We start from the raw sequence: 16,601 nt of genomic DNA, 5'->3' as shown, positions 1-16,601 counted from the left end.
GCAGCCTACGCCATTGCCGGCGACTCACAGCAGCCCAGCTCCAGGTTGAGCTGTTGTTCAGCATCTTAGCTGTGGAGGGCAGTGTCACTGGCCCATATGTGGGATCCGAACCGGGGCCCTCTGGCTTCCCAAGCCAGCTCTTAACCATCACGCCACTCGGCCGGCCCAGCTTTTGCCTTTTTATTCTGACTACTGCCTACATATCTTTGGCAAGAAAGGAGTCACATGACTGACACTAGATGCAAGGGAACCAGGGAGATTGGATCAAATGTTTTAACTGGGCGTGTTGCCACCCTGAGCAAATCACAGTTCACTTTGTTAGGAAGAAGGAGTGTGTGGCATTGTGTAGGCAACTAGGAGTGTGTACCACTTGTCAAAGTATAATCTTCAAAATGTTAAAAACATAATACTCATATATGTCATATAGTGAACATGAGTCAGAATTTTAGCATCACTCATTAATGAGGGAACTGGAAGGATGACAAAGGCAGTTCAAAGGAGGATATGAGACGCTGATGTCTGTATCTATATATAACTATGTCAGTGAAAAAAAGGAGTAATATTGCTAAGTTAGATACAAGTCCACTTAATGTCCTACAGGGCAACAAAACCCATGACCTTTGGGATTATCTTTTCTGCCTGACAAAAATTATTTACATCGGATCAAGTTTCTACAAGTTAATATTTAACTTTAGAGTCTGCATCCAAACCAATCAAAAATGGTCAATACAATTCTCATTCCCCCAGAGATTGAGACGGTTCTAGGCAGGCTTGTTAGATAGTTGTGTTCAAGCGAGGTCCCTGGATCAGCATCATCTGGGCACTTGTTAGGACGCACATATTCAGGCTACCCAGACCTGCTGAATCAGATACTCTAGGGGTGACTCCCAGCAATCTGTTACTGTCATACATGCTCAAGTTGGAGAGCCACTATTCTAGTAGGACATTGGAAGGACACAATGTCATCTTGTTACCGTATTTCCAGATTTGGGGTAATTTTTCTAAATATACCCAGGCTACCCAGAGCCTGAGGGAAAGGTAATGGGGCCATTGTGATTGGCTGAGAGGACCCTCCAATCAAAATAAAACCAGGGCACCTGCAGCAGGGGAGCATAGGAACAGCGGTAAGGTCGTTCACCAGCAGTGTTCGAGGCACATGCCACAGGGCAGGCAGCTCTCTTACCTCCCCTCACCTGCCCTGTGTCTTCCCTCAAGGTGTATAAGTGTGTGGTCAAAAGCTGCGCCCAGACATTCCCGAAGCTTGACACGTTTCTGGAGCACATCAAAAGCCACCAGGAGGAGCTGAGCTACCGCTGCCACCTCTGCGGCAAGGACTTTCCCTCCCTGTACGACCTGGGTGTGCACCAGTACTCCCACAGCCTCCTGCCACAGCACAGCCCCAAGAAGGACAACGCGGTCTACAAGTACGTGCCATCCCACTCCCATTTCCCCAGGGAGCCCAGGGGTCTGCAGCCTTGGTGGTTCTGATGGCTCAGGACCAGTGAGACACCTCAAAGGGGAAACTGAATCTCAGGCTGACATAGTGGGTTCTGAGCCTTGGCATTGGTGGGGAGAAAGATGCTAGCCCTCCTTATAGCATTCTTCAACTTGGCAGACATTTATTCTTCAAAAAAATCCTTAAAAAGGGAAAACAGCCTTTCTTTGTTCGTAGAAGTATTCTGAAAAATTCAAGGTAAAATTCAGCACACTTTTAGGTCATGTTTTCCCCTTTAATTATTTAGGATGCTTTTTTCTGAATACCCTCCAGGTTTTTCAGTATCTTTCTTTTTCTTTTCTTTTTCCTTTTTTTTTTTTTTTTTTTAATTGGGGAACAGTGTGTTTTTCCAGGATCCATCAGCTCCAAGTCAAGTAGTTGTTTCAATCTAGTTGTGAAGGCCGAATCTCAGTGGCCCATGTAGGGATCGAACTGGCAACCTTGGTGTTAAAAGCACTGCGCTCTAAACAACTGAGCTAACCAGCCGCCCCTCAATGTCTTTCTTAAAATACAAACTGTAAAAACTAGAAAAGTCATTCTTAAAACACTCAAGAGATGTTAAATATATCTTAACTCAAACTAATATATCATCGTCTCACAATATGGAATTTTTATTCACTGATTATTTTTCCCATTACTGAAGAAATACATTTCACCTGGTTTGACTATACTGCTGTCAATATTTTACTTATAATATCTGTACACCTTAATTATACATCTTATATTTGTAATTCCCTAATAATTAACCACAATGAATCCTTTCTGAATGAAGGATATAAATTTATATAACAGTTTGTACAAACTTTAATAAAACATCCAATTATTAAAAAAAAAAAAGGAATGGTACAAAGAAGTCTCACAAATACTGTTCACCCAGATTTTCCAAATGTTAAGTTTTTACCACCTTGGTTTTTTCCTATTCTGAGCCATTTGAGAATAATTTACAGACATGATGCTTCTTTTTTTTTTAGATTTTTATTGGGGAATCGGGGAGGAGAACAGTGTTGGGGAATTAGGGAAAGGGAACGTTGTGTTTTTCCAGGATCCATCAGCTCCAAGTCAAGTTGTTGTCCTTCAATCTTAGTTGTGGAGGGTGCAGCTCAGCTCTAAGTCCAGTCATTGCTTTCAATCCAGTTGCGGGGTGGGGTGGGGTGGGGGGAGGCACAGTCCACCATCCCATGCAGGAATCAAACTGGCAACTTGGTTGCACACTGAGCCATCCAGCAGCCTGCGGCTGCTCAGCTCAAGGTGCTGTATTCAATCTCAGTTGTTGGGGGGGCGCAGCCCACCATCCCATGCAGGTGTCAAATCAGCAACCTTGCTGCTAAGAGCACGCGCTCTCACCAACTCAGCGGCAGCTCAGCCGCAGCTCAGCTCAGGCGCAGCTCGGGCGCAGCTCACTGGCCCATGTGGGAATCAAACCGGAGACCCTGTTGCTCAGAGCTCGTGCTCTTAACCAACTGAGCCACTCGGCCGACCCCCCAGACATGATGCTTCTTTACCCCTTCTCTTTAGTGTGTATTTTCGAAAAACAAGGATAACCTCTTACCTACATAAGCATGGTATAGTTAACAAAATCAGGAAGTTAAATCAAGACAACTCTTATCTAATCTACAGACCTTATTCAAAAATTTCTAACTGTTCCAATAACATCCTTTATAGACAAAGAGAAAAGTGTTTTTTCAGGCCCAGGCGCCCATCCAGGATCACACATTGCATTCAGCTGCCATGTCGCTTTAGTTTCCTTGAAGCTGGAACCATTCCTCATTCTGTCTTTGTCTTTCATGACGTTGGTATTTTTGAAAAGCATAGGCCAGTTCTTTTGCAGAATGCCCTCCATTTGGATTTGTCTGATTTGACCTCAGGTTAGATCCAGGATTGGCACTTTTGGCAGAAATATCACAAAGTGACGCTGTGCCCTTCTCAGTGCATTATTAGATCAGGAGGTACATGACGTTGGTTTGCCCCGTTGCTGGGGATGTTACCTTGGATGACTTAGTTAGGGGGGTGTTCTGGCAGGGAGTTCTAATTCTAATGCTTATTGGTAAACTACCTCCCCCACAACCCTGTCTTCTCACCGCGGAGGCGGGTGCAATTCCTGTCCTCTCCCTCCCACCAGCTTATGAGGTTCTTGCCCTTCTGTTCCCACCCCACATCCTCTTCCCATCTTGCCATAGAAGCGTTTAGCCTGTGGTCTTCAGCGTGTGGTCTGACGGCCTCCCCTGAGCCTGCCGCAGGTGCAGCTTGCCTGTGGGGTTTCCCACGGTGGCCCTGGTGTACAGATGGCAGGGCCCATGGTTTTGTTTTTGGTATGAATGGCCCACTCACCTGTGGCATTCCTCACTGGCACTTCATTGTAAATGGGTCCATTTGCTGGCAAATGTTTCCTTGGTGGGGAGATGGTAGGGTCTTCTTCAAAGTGGCTTGTGGCCTGAAACTGGTGTTTCAAAGCATGTTAGCCACAGTGATGTAAAGACTGTGTTTATAGTAAATACCATGTCTATAGTGCTCTGCGGTTTATGAATCGTTTAGCACAGTTGTGTTTTTTGACTCTTGTGACAATCTTAAGAATGAATGAGAGGCAGGTCAATTTGGGATTCCTACCCCATCTTATGGTTGAGGAAACTGAGGGTCAGAGACGGGAAAGAACCAGGTCTGGATCCTTGTCTGTCTGACTTTTTCGTATAACAGATTGTCAGTGGCACTCAGAGCAGTTTGTGAAAAAGACAGATATGGTCCGTGCCTCCAGAGCCCACTTGCTGGTGGAGGAGACAGATAATAATCAAGTAAGCAAATAAAATAATTCCAGGTAATAAGTGCTATGAAGAAAATCTGGGTGACATAATAGGGAATGGTGGTAGGGGGTGAGGGGCAACTTGAGACACAGTGGTCAGAGAGGGCTTCTCTGAAATTTGAGCTGAGACATGAAGGATGAGAAGGTGCTGCCCAGGGGGAGACTTGGCGAAGAGTGTTCCAGATCATAGGAACAGCATGTGCAAAGGCCCTGAGGTGGGATCAAGTGTGTTTGAGTTACATCAAGAAAGCTAGGGTGGCTGGAGCAGAGTGAGTGAGTGAAGTGGGTAGTGGAGAAGGATGAAGTCTGAGAGGTAGAAGTGAATCAGTCCAGCAGGGCCTTTAGGCCAAGGTGGGAACTTTTAAGCAAGAGTGTGACATGGTCTGATTTCGATTTTTAAAGGCTCCCGCTGGCTCCACTGTGGAGAATGGACTACAGAGGGTGGAGTAGGGCAGGGAGGCCAGTTAGGAGGCTACTGTACATGTCAGCGAGAGAGGATGGCAGCTTGGACTAAGATGGAGACAGTGGCAAGCGAGAAGAATAGACTTATTTGAAAATGAATTAAATGTAAAATTTTACCTCCTAATGTTGGCCCTAGGGGCTGATTCTTGGGCCTGCTGAGCAAGTCTAACCGCCCCCGCACTGTTCTCTCACTTCTGCATCTTCCCATTTAGATGTGTCAAATGTGTCAACAAATACTCTACCCCTGAGGCCCTGGAGCACCACTTGCAGACCGCCACTCACAACTTCCCCTGCCCGCACTGTCAAAAGGTGGGTAACCCTGTGATATTAAGGGATGAGAGGCAGTGGAGTGAAGACCTCATTGTCTCCTTCTCCTCTCCTTGTCTGTATGTGCAGACAAGACTTGGAATTATCTCCACAGACGACATTTCATCTTTGAAGAGTAAGAGCTCTGCCTGACCTGTCTTACCCATCAGACACCACATGCGGCCATCTGGGGCTGCTCCTGGTCCAGGCCAGGCCAACTGGGCTGATGTGGGGTGAGGCCCCTCCTGGGTCCAGGTTCAGCATCTGAACAGCGGCCTCTAGCTTCCTGATGTGTTATTTTCCTTGTTATTATTGGTCCTTCTTTTCAGCAAATCTGGAAAGCCTCATTAAGCCTGTCCCTTAATATCATCAAATATCTAGGCCATGTGCCAATTTCCAGTTGTCTCAAAAACATAATTTTTGTAAAGTTTGTTTTTTGGATCAGGTCTATATACTGCGATTGGTTGATATGACCAAAGTTTCTTTTAATCTATAGGTTCCCCCCATCATTGCTTTTTTTTTTTTTCCCCTCTTCAATTTATTTATTGAAGAAACTGGGCCATCGGTCCTGTGGAGTTTCCTGAAGCCTGGATTTTGCTGATTGCATCCCCCTGGTGTGTTCAACTTGTTTCTTTGTTCTACTCATTTTCTTACAACCTTACATGGCAGATTTTCCAGGCAGCTCTGGTATCACTTCGGCCTCGTAGATGTTTCTAATTATATAGTCTAATTTTGAGCTTTGGAATTTGTGGTCCATGTGAAAAGATATCATGAATTAAGTAAGAACCACGAGCCAGATGCTCTTCTGAATGTTTTATCCCTATGGACTCATTTAACCCTAGGAGGTTGGCATATTATTACTGTCCCTTTTAACAGATGGGGAAACCAAGGCACGGAAAGTTCACCCAGCTAGGAAATGGTGGGGCTGATAAATAGTAGGGCAATTGGGTTTGTCCCTGACTACATCTCTATACCAAATGAATGAAAAAAATGAATGACTTGTCTATCCTATAACTGGGGAAGAAGGAGATTTTGGCTTCTGTGTTTTCTGGCTTTTTACTACCTTTTCATTCATTTTCTTTCAGTTATTTTTTTCATTTATGCTTTTACTTGTCAGTCATTTGACTCAGGCCCTGTTCTGGGGAGTGAAAGCCCCTCTCTGTCCTCATGGAGATCCCGTGTAAGCAAAGGGCTGTAATTCAGCACGTTCAATGCTGACTTTTAAAATGTGGGTGGATATTCAAGGGCGGAATTTGCCTTGCTTGCCGTGGCATTGTGGAGTTAGGGCAGGCTTCACAGAGCGGTGACACCTGATGAGTAGGGTCTTCAAGGATGGGGAGGGGTTTGTCAGGCTAAGAGAGAAAGGCCCTCTGGGTAGGAAAAAGAGCCTGGGCAGACGCTCAAAGCAGGCATGGGTGAGAGTGGGAGCCATGATGTTCTCAGGGCTGTGCGTGAAGTTGTGGGCCCCGACCCCGGTGAGCAGAAAGGAAGGTGTTTCCTAAAGGAACAGCTGGCAATGAGGGGTCCCTGGAGCTCAGAAAATGACTAGGGCTGGTGACTCAGACCTAAAGCCAACTCCTTTCTTCTGCCAGGTGTTTCCTTGTGAACGCTACCTACGGCGTCACCTGCCCACACATGGCAGCGGGGGCAGGTTCAAGTGCCAGGTGTGCAAGAAATTCTTCCGGCGGGAGCACTACCTCAAACTGCATGCTCACATCCACTCAGGTGGGTACCCTGCTCCCCGCCAACTCCTGCCACCTCACTTTCCGCATCCCCAACCCCCTCTTTGTTCTTCTCGTCCCTTTCAGGCTTTCCTCCCCATCTTTCTCTCGCCCTCTTCCCCATCCTCCTCCTGCCCCCTTGCCCTCTCTATCTCCTTCTTGCCCCCTACTCACCTGCCCTCTCAAAGGAACAAGGCATTCCCACCAACAGTAGAGCAGAGACTAGCCCCTCGGGCTGATGGGAGTTCTCTTGGCTCTGCCCCCTGAGAGTCAGCCCCCTCAGATCATTCTGAGTTCCTGGGGTTGGGGGCACTGTTCTCATTGCAAAATTACCACCCAAACCTTGACAAAACCCTCTCTCCTTGATCCCCCAGTTGAGACACATTGACTTTTTTTTTTAATCTTTACATTTTTTTTATTAGTTAAAAAATTCTGGTTTTCTTTTTCATTGAAAAGGATCAAAAGATTGAGAAAACCTGAGGAGAAAATTCTTGACAATGCAAACGCATATAAAATGAAAATAAACCCCCCTCCTACTTCAGGTGGATAATTCAAACATTCCTCAATTTTTTTTTACCTATGGTAAAAAAAGTACATTTTATATTGCAACTCAGGAAACATATATATATATATATATATACACAGGATATATTGAAATAAGTTTCACAGCACCATATTTTCTATTCTGTTCTGTTCAGTTTTAGTTGTTAAAATAATGACCAACAAGTTGTGACTCAGTTTGCAGTTTGAAAAATACTCTTTCTTCCCTCCCCAAAGGCACAGGCAACAGCTATCAGTGGTCTAGTTTGTGTCATTCTAGTTTTATTTTACATGTATACAAACACTTGCTTACTTTTACACAAATTAGCACATATTATAATTCCATCATGTACCTTTTTTCTTCAATATACGTTATCACTATACCTTGAAAATGTTCCTTTAAGGCACCTTCTTTTCCTTGGCTGCATAGTATTTGTTAGTATTCCTCTGCATTTACCATCTCTTATTTAGCCAGTTTCCTATAATGAATCCTTCAATTATTTTTCACCTGTTAGTTTGTACACACAGTACTGTGTGGGTTCCTTGGCAAGCTTTTGGGAGTACACCTGAGTGTATCTTCTTAGTAGTGGAAGTGCTAGGTTAAAATGTATATATGTAAGTATTGAGTTTCAGTTTGGGATGCTGAAAAGGTTTTGGAGATGGAGGTGGTGATGGTTGCACAACAATGTGAATATATATATATATATATTTTTTTTTTTTAATTTTTTTTTTTAATTGAGGAACAGTGTGTTTTTCCAAGACCCATCAGCTCCAAGTCAAGTAGTTGTTTCAACCTAATTGTGGAGGGCACAGCTCAGTGGCCCATGTGGGGATCGAACCGGCAACCTTGGTGTTATGAGCCCTGGGCTCTAACCAACCGAGCTAACGGGCCTCCCCAACAATGTGAATATACTTAATGCCACTGAACTATACACATGAAGATGGTTAAAATAGTAAATTTTATGTTACGTATATATTACCACGTGGCTTTTTAAATGATTATTATTCAAAAGTAATATATTTTTATTGTAAAAATGAAAGCAGTATAGAATTCCATAAGGTTAAATATTAAATTCCCCCTTCAAATCCTAATTGCTACTGACAGTTTGGTGTGTACCATCCCTCACTTTTCTCCCTGCATATTCTGTGTTTATACAAACACACATGGCTTGAGTTTTTGGGTTTTTTTGGAGTGTGGGAATTGTACTTTTTTCCAGCAAAAATGGGACTGTGTTAAGCTGTTCTACAGCTTTCTTTTCCTCTTAGCAATATGTCCAGGAGATCTTTCCAGATCGAGAAACACAGATCGACCTTAATCTTTTTAATGACTACAGAGCATTCTATTGTAAGGACCAGAATTTCCTTAATCATTGGGGGTGGGAGGGGCGGTTGGCATTTTTCAAAAGTACTTTATTCGTTCCACAGGGAGAATAGAGAAGAAATAATGGCAGGAAATCAAAATAGCCCAGTAACAACCCTTTTCCGAAGGGCAGGTTGTGACCCCAGCCCCGGTCAGGTGAGAGCTGTCCCCCTAATGGTTCTGCCCCAAGTCGATCTGGGCGACTCAGGCTGACTGTGGATCCTACTGCTGGGCTAGAGTCTTAGCTCTCCCAACCGCTAGATGTAGGCCACGAACTTCAGTTTTCTCATCTGTAAAATGGGATAATGATAGTACTTACCTCGTGGTTTGTTGCAAGGATTTAATTGTATGTAATTCCCCCTTCTTCCATGGTGGACCCCGTTTCAGTGAAGGCCATGACCACCCACCCTGTCCCTTGGCCCACTTCAGTCTCATTCTTGACTTTTCCTTTTTTCTCACACCCCACAGCCAATCCATGGCCAAGGGCTGCCAGTTCTGCTTTCCAAACATAGCCTGTACGTGATCACTTCCTGTTTCTTGTACCTGCCTCTACCCTCACCGCCCTCAGTCTCTTCTCTATACACAACCAGAGGGAGCCTGTGAAACTCTGCAGGCAGATCCTGGACCTGTTCTGCTCAGCCCCTCTGGTGGTTTTTCATCTGGCTCAGAGGAAAAGCCGAAGTCCTTCCTGGGCCTTCCAGGCCCTCCTGTTAGGCCAGGCAGCCTCGCTAACCTCGTCGTCTGCCTCATTCTCCACCTCCCCACTCCATTCCGGCCACACTGGCCTCCCCATTGTTCCTCAGACACACCAAGCGCCCCCACCTTTCCTTCTGCCTGGGATCCTCACTCCCAGATTTCCACACGGGTTGCTCCCTTACTACCTCAGGTCTCACCTCACGTGTTGCCCATCAGAGAGGCCTTTCCTAACCACCCTATCTAAAATGGTTCCCTCTCGGCTGACCGAGTGGCTCAGTTGGTTAAGAATTAGCTTAAGAGCGCGAGCTCTGAGCAAGAGGGCCTCCATTTCGATTCCCACATGGGCCAGTGACACTGCTCCCGAGCTGAGCTGCCACTGAGTTGCCAACAGGTGGCAGGATGGCTCAGCTGGTGAGAGCACGTGCTCCTAACAACAAGATTGCCTGTTCGGGATGGTGGGCTATGCCCGCCCACAACTAAAGACTGAACTTGGCACCTGGAGCTGAGCTGCCGTCTGGATGGCCCAATGGATAGAGCATGCGCTCTTACAACAAGGCAGCTGGTTTGACTCCCGCATGGGATGGTGGCTACGCCCACCCACAACTAAGATTGAACACAGCACCTTGAGCTTAGAGACAACGAGCTGCCGACAGGCAGCCAGGTGGTGACTGGTGCCCTCCACAACTAAGATTGAAGAACAACAACTTGGCTGGTCCCCTTCCCCAATTCCCCAACTGTTCCCCTCCCCCAATTCCCCAGTTAAAAAAAAAAAAGATAATAAAATGGTCCCCTCTCCTTGGAAAAGCAAAGCCATGAGGAATGGGAGAGGCTATTTTCTCCCAGGCCACCTCCCTAGAGGAGCTGCTGTCCTCTAGTGCCCCCCACCCCATGCCCCATGTTCAGACTCCTTCTCATGGGATCCTCATCTCCATCCTCGCGTCTCCTCCTGCAGGTGAGAAGCCCTACAAATGCTCAGTGTGTGAGTCTGCATTCAACCGCAAGGACAAACTGAAGAGACACATGTTGATCCATGAGCCATACAAGAAATACAAATGCCCCTTCTCGTGAGTAGAGACTGGCATGGAGCGGGCATAAGTTTACCCAGGGGTGGGACAGAAAGATGTGAGGTCTGAGGGCTGAAGACCCTCTCTCCTTTTATCCTGTCCGGAGCCCTGCCTGCCAGCTTCACTCCCCATCCTGCTGCTTTGCTCAACCATGAGGGTTGACAGGGGGTCCTTATGCCCAGGGCTAGCAGAGGGGCCAGCAAGAGGGTCCTGAACTTGGTGAGCACCCCCTGACCAGTCGCTTTGGGTTCCAGGACACACACAGGCTGCAGTAAGGAGTTCAACCGGCCGGATAAGCTGAAGGCTCATATCCTCTCCCACTCTGGTAAGTGGCACGTGGACCTGCCAGGAGGGTCTGGTTCGGTGTAAGTCCCCTGGGGCCGGCCCTGCAGACACATCCCGTGAGGCTTATTATCCTCATCTGGTACATTCCAGCCAACAGACTTTTGCTCATGTGAGTCATGAGCCAGGCTTGTGTCAGAGTCCTCAGGGTACACAGAGGTGATTTAGACACAGCCCCCATGGCTGAGGGGAAGCCGACCTGAGAGGAGGTAATTATTATGTAAATCAGAGAGGTGCCAGTGTGATAGAGGTGTGGATCAGGTGTGGTGGGAGATCAGATCCTGACTGGGTCCAAGATAAGGCCGGGAAGGTTCCTGGATAGCCTCCCAGAGCAGGGCAGCTGGGATGGGAAGCACGGGTCTCTACACCACTCCTCAGTTCCCAGGGGCTCCATGGCGCTTTCCCAGAGCAGCATGACTGGCTTTCCACATACCGTTAGGTCCAGAACAGGGTTTCTCTCCCTTGGCACCATCGATCTTCAGGCAGGATAATTTGTTGTCTTGGGGGGCTGCCGCGTGCACTGTAGGATGTTTAGTAGAGCCCCTGGCCTCTACCCATTAATGCCAATGGCATCTCCCCCACATTTATGACAACCAGAAATTTCTCCAAGGGACAAGCCAAAAGTCCCCCAGGGGGTAAAATTGACACTGGTTTTCAGAAAGGATTTAGTGGCTAAAGGAAGTTTGAAAACTGGGAGAGTAGATGAAGGGCTTAGAGACAGAGGGCCTGCGTTTGAGTCTTGGCACTGCTACTTTCTTGCTGGGTGGCCTCAGGCAAGTCACCTCATCTCCCTGAGCCAGGGAGGCTGAGGGGGCTGTGGCCCAGGCTGAGTGTGGGCTGGAGTTGACTTCATACACACATGGAGGCACCAGTGATTCATTCGGTGAGTGACTATTAAGAACCTACCACATGTCAGGCACTGGGGGTGCCATGGGGGAATCAGTCAGGCAGAACCTCCCCCTGCCCTCCTGGGGAAGCTTAGCCTTCAGTGGTGGAAACTGACAATGAATAGCAAACAAATAATTATGTAGCAGCAAAGTATGCTGAGTGTGGAGAACGAAATAAGCAGGGTGATGGGGCAGAGAATGAAAGGGTAAGTATCAGGGAGGGCCTACCAGAGGAGGTGACATGAAACTGAGTCCTGAGAAAACTAGGAAATGACTTCCAGGGCGAGGAAGTAGCAAGTGCAAAGCCTTGAGTCAGGGAAGAGACTGAGGTGGTTAAGACAAGGAAAGACAGGAGGGAGGCCCGGCGCTCAGAAAACAAAGCGGGGGGAGGGGGGCGCTGTCTGAGAGGTGAAGGGGTGGTCAGACTGCAAGGGGCTTTGTGGGAAACTTGGGGAATCATTGGAGGATTTGGAGCAGGGAATATCGTGACCTTCTGTGTGTTTTATGAAGTCTTTTACTAGCTTCCCTATAGGGAATGGTCTGAAAGGGCCGGGCTGAGGCAGACAGACGAGGGCGGAGAGAGATGATGGTGACCTGGCAAAGTGAGCCAAGGTTTGGGGGCTGAGCATTACTATTCCAGGCAGAGGGAAACAGCAAGTACACAGACCCAGAGGTAGGAGGCAGCTTGACTCATTGGAGGAGAGTGAGCGTGACTGGCACGGAGTGGCTGGGAGAAGGTGGGAGATGAGGCTGGAAGCAGCAGGGCCCAGATCACACGGATGCTTGTAGGCAAGCCGAGAGACGGGGTTTTATCCCCAATGCAGGGGCACTGTTGCAGGGTAAAGGTGCCTCTCACTGCCTTCCCTTCCCCACCAGGCATGAAGCTCCACAAGTGCGCCCTGTGCAGCAAGTCCTTCAGCCGCCGTGCCCACCTCGCCGAGCACCAGCGCGCCCACACGGGCAACTACAAGTTCCGCTGTGCTGGCTGTGCCAAGGGCTTTTCCCGCCACAAATACCTCAAGGATCACCGCTGCCGCCTCGGCCCCCAAAAGGACAAGGACCTGCAAGGCCGGCGGCCCCCCCGGAGGAGGGCAGCCCCCCGCAGTGGCTCTAGTGGTGGACGCAAGGTGGTGACCCCACTGCCTGACCCACTGGGGCTAGAGGAGCTGAAGGATGCAGGGGCTGGGCCAGTGCCTGAGGCTGTCCCAGGCAAGCCACCCTTCTCAGAGCCAGACGCCGTGCTGTCCATCGTAGTGGGTGGCACGGTGGGTGGGGAACCTGAGCTGGTAGTGCCTGGGCATACCGAGAGCCTGGGCTCCAACCTGGCACTGGCAGAGCTGCAGGCAGGGGCCGACGGTCCGTGTGCCATGCTTGCTGTGCCCGTCTACATCCAGGCCTCGGAGTGATTGACCCATGGTGTTTGCTCACACGGCCCAGCCTGATGGTCATTTTTGGGTCCAGGGCCTTTGGGGGCAGACTAGAGATCCTTCCCAATGGAAGGAGCTGTCAGCGGAAATCCTTTTGGAATGTCATTTATAAACCCTGGCCTGTCACCCTTCTCTGTGTCCCCTATCCTTCTGGAAAGCCCTGTAGCATTCTGGGACCAGGGCAGGGCTTACTGTGGCTTTCAGGCAGGGACAAAAGCAAGAGAGATGGCTGAGCCTGAGCAGCCCAGGGTCTGTCTGGCTGGTCCAGGCTAGTGGTTGGGCCGCCTAAGAGAGAAGACAGAGTGGTCCTGCCCATGCCCTCCGGGCTGCCTTAGGGGTGGCCTGCAGTCAAGCTGCTCTTCAGACACCTGACATGGTCAGATGAGGATCTGCTGGACCTTTTCACAAACGGTTCCTCACAGCATCGCCAGATGCCTCTGTGATGTAGGCACTTAGGAGGCACTTGAGTGTTGTGGTTAGAGTGCAGCTATCAGCCAGATCTAGCTTCAAATCCAAGCGCTGCCAGTCACCCGCTGTGTGACCTTGGGTAAGTCACTTCACCTCTGAGCCCCATGTTCCTCATCTGTACAATGAGGCTTATGAGAGAACTACCTCATTGGGCTGTCATGGGGATCCGATATGATGAAATATGCAAAGGGTTTGGCATAGCGCACTGTACTTGGAAAGTGCTCAATAAATGTTTTTTTCAAAATGAGTATCCACATGGCTCAGGTCCTAGCTTTGGCAGTTTCTTTCTTAGTCCCTAGGTGGCAGCATTCCCCCCTCCAAAGTGTGTGGGGGCTGAGGAGTGGGGGGGGGGCCCTCATACAAGGCTGGGTTGCCCCAATAGCCATGGAGAGGTTTGGTGCTCCCAGAATGGTCATTTCAGAATATAGCCCCTGGAACCACCCAGAGGAAGGGGTTTATACTCGCTTTTGAAAATGCAGGATCCGGGCCTCACCCCAAACCTTTGGAATCAGAAACTGACGAGAGCCAGAGGTCCGATCTTGAACAGGCCTCTGGATGGCTGTAGATGTCCTCAATTCCCTTCCCCGTCCCCAGCTAGTTCAGGGGGAAGCAAACCAGGCTCATCGGGAGGCAGGGAGAGAGTAAAGAGGCCTCGACTGACGTTTCTTCATTTATCTTTACAACCACCCTACTGTGCCGCATTGCCTGTTATAGGCGAGAAAACAAACTCAGGAGGGGACAGGGTAGGATGCGGTAGAACTGTTGGACTCAGTTTGATGACTGCGTTTCCTTCAAGGCTGATGCATCCCTCAGACATCTGTGCTGGGGCCCAGGGCTGGAGCTCAGAGCAAGCCCAACTTCCCCTCATCCTCAAGGCTACGATGCAGTGGAAGAGACAGATGAAGCAGTAGTGCACAGCGGAGTGGGTGAGGGCTATAAGGTTACCCAGCCCTCAAAAAGGCCAGGAGAGAGGCTGGTGGGGACAGGAAGTCTCTTCAGAGGAAGTGACATTTGAGCTGGGCCTGGACAGTGTTTTGATGGGTGAATAGTTAGGGGAAATCATGCCAGGGAGAGCAAGGCACAGACTGCGAGGTCTGACAGTGCACGGCCTGTTGTATTCCAGGGCTGGTGAGTGGTCCAGGGTGACCAGAGATTGGAGGGTCGTGGGTAGATCATGGTAACTGCTAATATGTTCAAGCTTCCATTTGGACATGTCATGGACACTGTACTAAGCCTTTCATGTCACATCACCTCAGCCCCATCAGGTGAGAAGTGTTACTTATTTTTACAGATGTGGAAACAGGCACAGAGAGGCAAAGTTCCTCACCCAAGCTCACACAGCTAGTAAGTCACAGAACTGGGATTCAGGCTGGGGCAGCCTGCCTCCATGTGCTGTTAGCTACTTTGTTTTATTGAAATATGGGTTGACGTCGGATCAGAGAGATTCTTGGATGTTGGGTTAAGGAATTTGAACTTTATTCTCTACATAGTAGATGAGTCATGGGAGGCATTAAACATTTTTTTGTTCATTGTGATATTAAAGGAAATGTTAAAAACCACATTTTCATCCTAATACAGCTGTTTACATTATATTTCTGTCTCTTCCTGTCAGTGCATGCATGTATGAACATTTACCAGTAATCATGAGGGCTGACATTTACTAGGCCCTTATGCTGTGCCTGGCACGTCCTAAGCACTTTCGAGTAGGTGCTACTTTTTTTTTTTTTTTTAGCTGAGCCATCCTGCCACCTGTTGGCAGCTCAGCGGCAGCTCAGCTTGGGCCAGACTCGAACCACTGTTACTCAGAGCTCAAACCCTTGAGCAAGCTCTTAACCAACTAAGCCACTCGGCCGGCCCGGTGCTACTTTTAATCCTATTTTACAGCTGAAATGAGGCAACAGGCACAGTGAGGTTAAGCAGACCGAAGTCAAACATCAGTAAGTGACAGCCAGGCCACAGAACAAGGGACATAATCAAGATCAGGGCTAATATTTAATAGATGCAGAATTCAACTATTGGGAAGGAGGCTGGAACTATATTGGTGTTCCCATAGCTAAACCCCTCCTAAGTTGGCAGACAGGGAGGCTGAGGTCCAGAGAGGGGGAAGCCCCTTGGTCAAGGGTCACTCAGAGTTGATGATAAAACTGCTCCAGGACCCCAGGGCTTACAGAGCCCTGAGATGCTGAACAGGGTATAGTGTAAGAGGGGTTGGCCTAGGCATCCAGGGTCCCACAGATTTTGGCATCAGAAAGAGCTGGCTCTGAATCCTGACTCTGACCCCAGCTGTGTGACTGTGGCAAGTCACTTCACCTCTCTGAACCTTGATGTACTCATATGTCAAATGGAGAGAATAATAGTACCTACCTGATGAGGTGTTGTCACAATTCAGAGAGAATTCAAGTAAAGCAGAGTTCACGGGCCAGCCGAGTGGCTCAGTTGGTTAAGAGTGCAAGCTCTGAACAACAGGGTCGCTAGTTCGATTCCCACATGGGCCAGTGAGCTGTGCCTGAGCTGAGCTTCCAACAGGTGGCAGGATGACTCAGCTGGTGAGAGCAGCTGCTCCTAACAACAAGGTTGCTGGTTTGACTCCTGCATGGGATGGTGGGCTACGCCCACTCACAACTAAGATTGAACATGCCCCTTGAGCTGAGCGGCCGCAAGCTACTGAGGGCGGCCGGATGGCGACTGGACTTGGAGCTGACCTAGTTGCACCCTCCACAACTAAGACTGAAGGACAACAACTTGGCTGTTCCCCTTCCCCAGTTCCCAAACACTGTTCCCCTTCCCTAATTCCCTAATAAAATCTTAAAAAAAAAAAAAGAAAAGAAAGAATTCACAAATTGGCAGCCCAAGGGTTGAACTCAGCCTACAGACAGACATTGTTTAGCTTTCACAATATTTGAAAAAAATCAGCCAACATTTAAAAATAATGAAATTAAAAACCTACTCCAACAGTGAAAAATTAGATGTATTCCCTCTGTGTCAGGAATAAGACAAGGATGCCTACTTTCATGACCCCAACATTTTGCTGGAGGTCTA

The 16,601-nt window shown here is 48.4% G+C and overlaps 1 protein-coding gene across 1 annotated transcript in view; it reads left to right on the top strand.

Moving 5' to 3' along the window:
* ZNF341 (zinc finger protein 341) overlaps positions 1–13,814 on the top strand; it is a 41,198-nt gene extending 27,384 nt beyond the window's left edge. Inside the window, exons 10-15 of the mRNA XM_019655173.1 lie at positions 1,216–1,424; positions 4,964–5,060; positions 6,650–6,782; positions 10,327–10,438; positions 10,693–10,763; positions 12,544–13,814. Of these exons, the coding sequence (XP_019510718.1) occupies positions 1,216–1,424; positions 4,964–5,060; positions 6,650–6,782; positions 10,327–10,438; positions 10,693–10,763; positions 12,544–13,073 (1,152 nt within the window). The 3' untranslated portion in view covers positions 13,074–13,814. The remainder of the gene's footprint in view (positions 1–1,215; positions 1,425–4,963; positions 5,061–6,649; positions 6,783–10,326; positions 10,439–10,692; positions 10,764–12,543) is intronic.
* Positions 13,815–16,601: the final 2,787 nt, after the last annotated feature.

Source organism: Hipposideros armiger, unplaced genomic scaffold, assembly GCF_001890085.2.
Source record: "Hipposideros armiger isolate ML-2016 unplaced genomic scaffold, ASM189008v1 scaffold_238, whole genome shotgun sequence".
NCBI lineage: Eukaryota > Metazoa > Chordata > Mammalia > Chiroptera > Hipposideridae > Hipposideros > Hipposideros armiger.
This window is presented reverse-complemented; position numbering and strand designations above follow the sequence as displayed.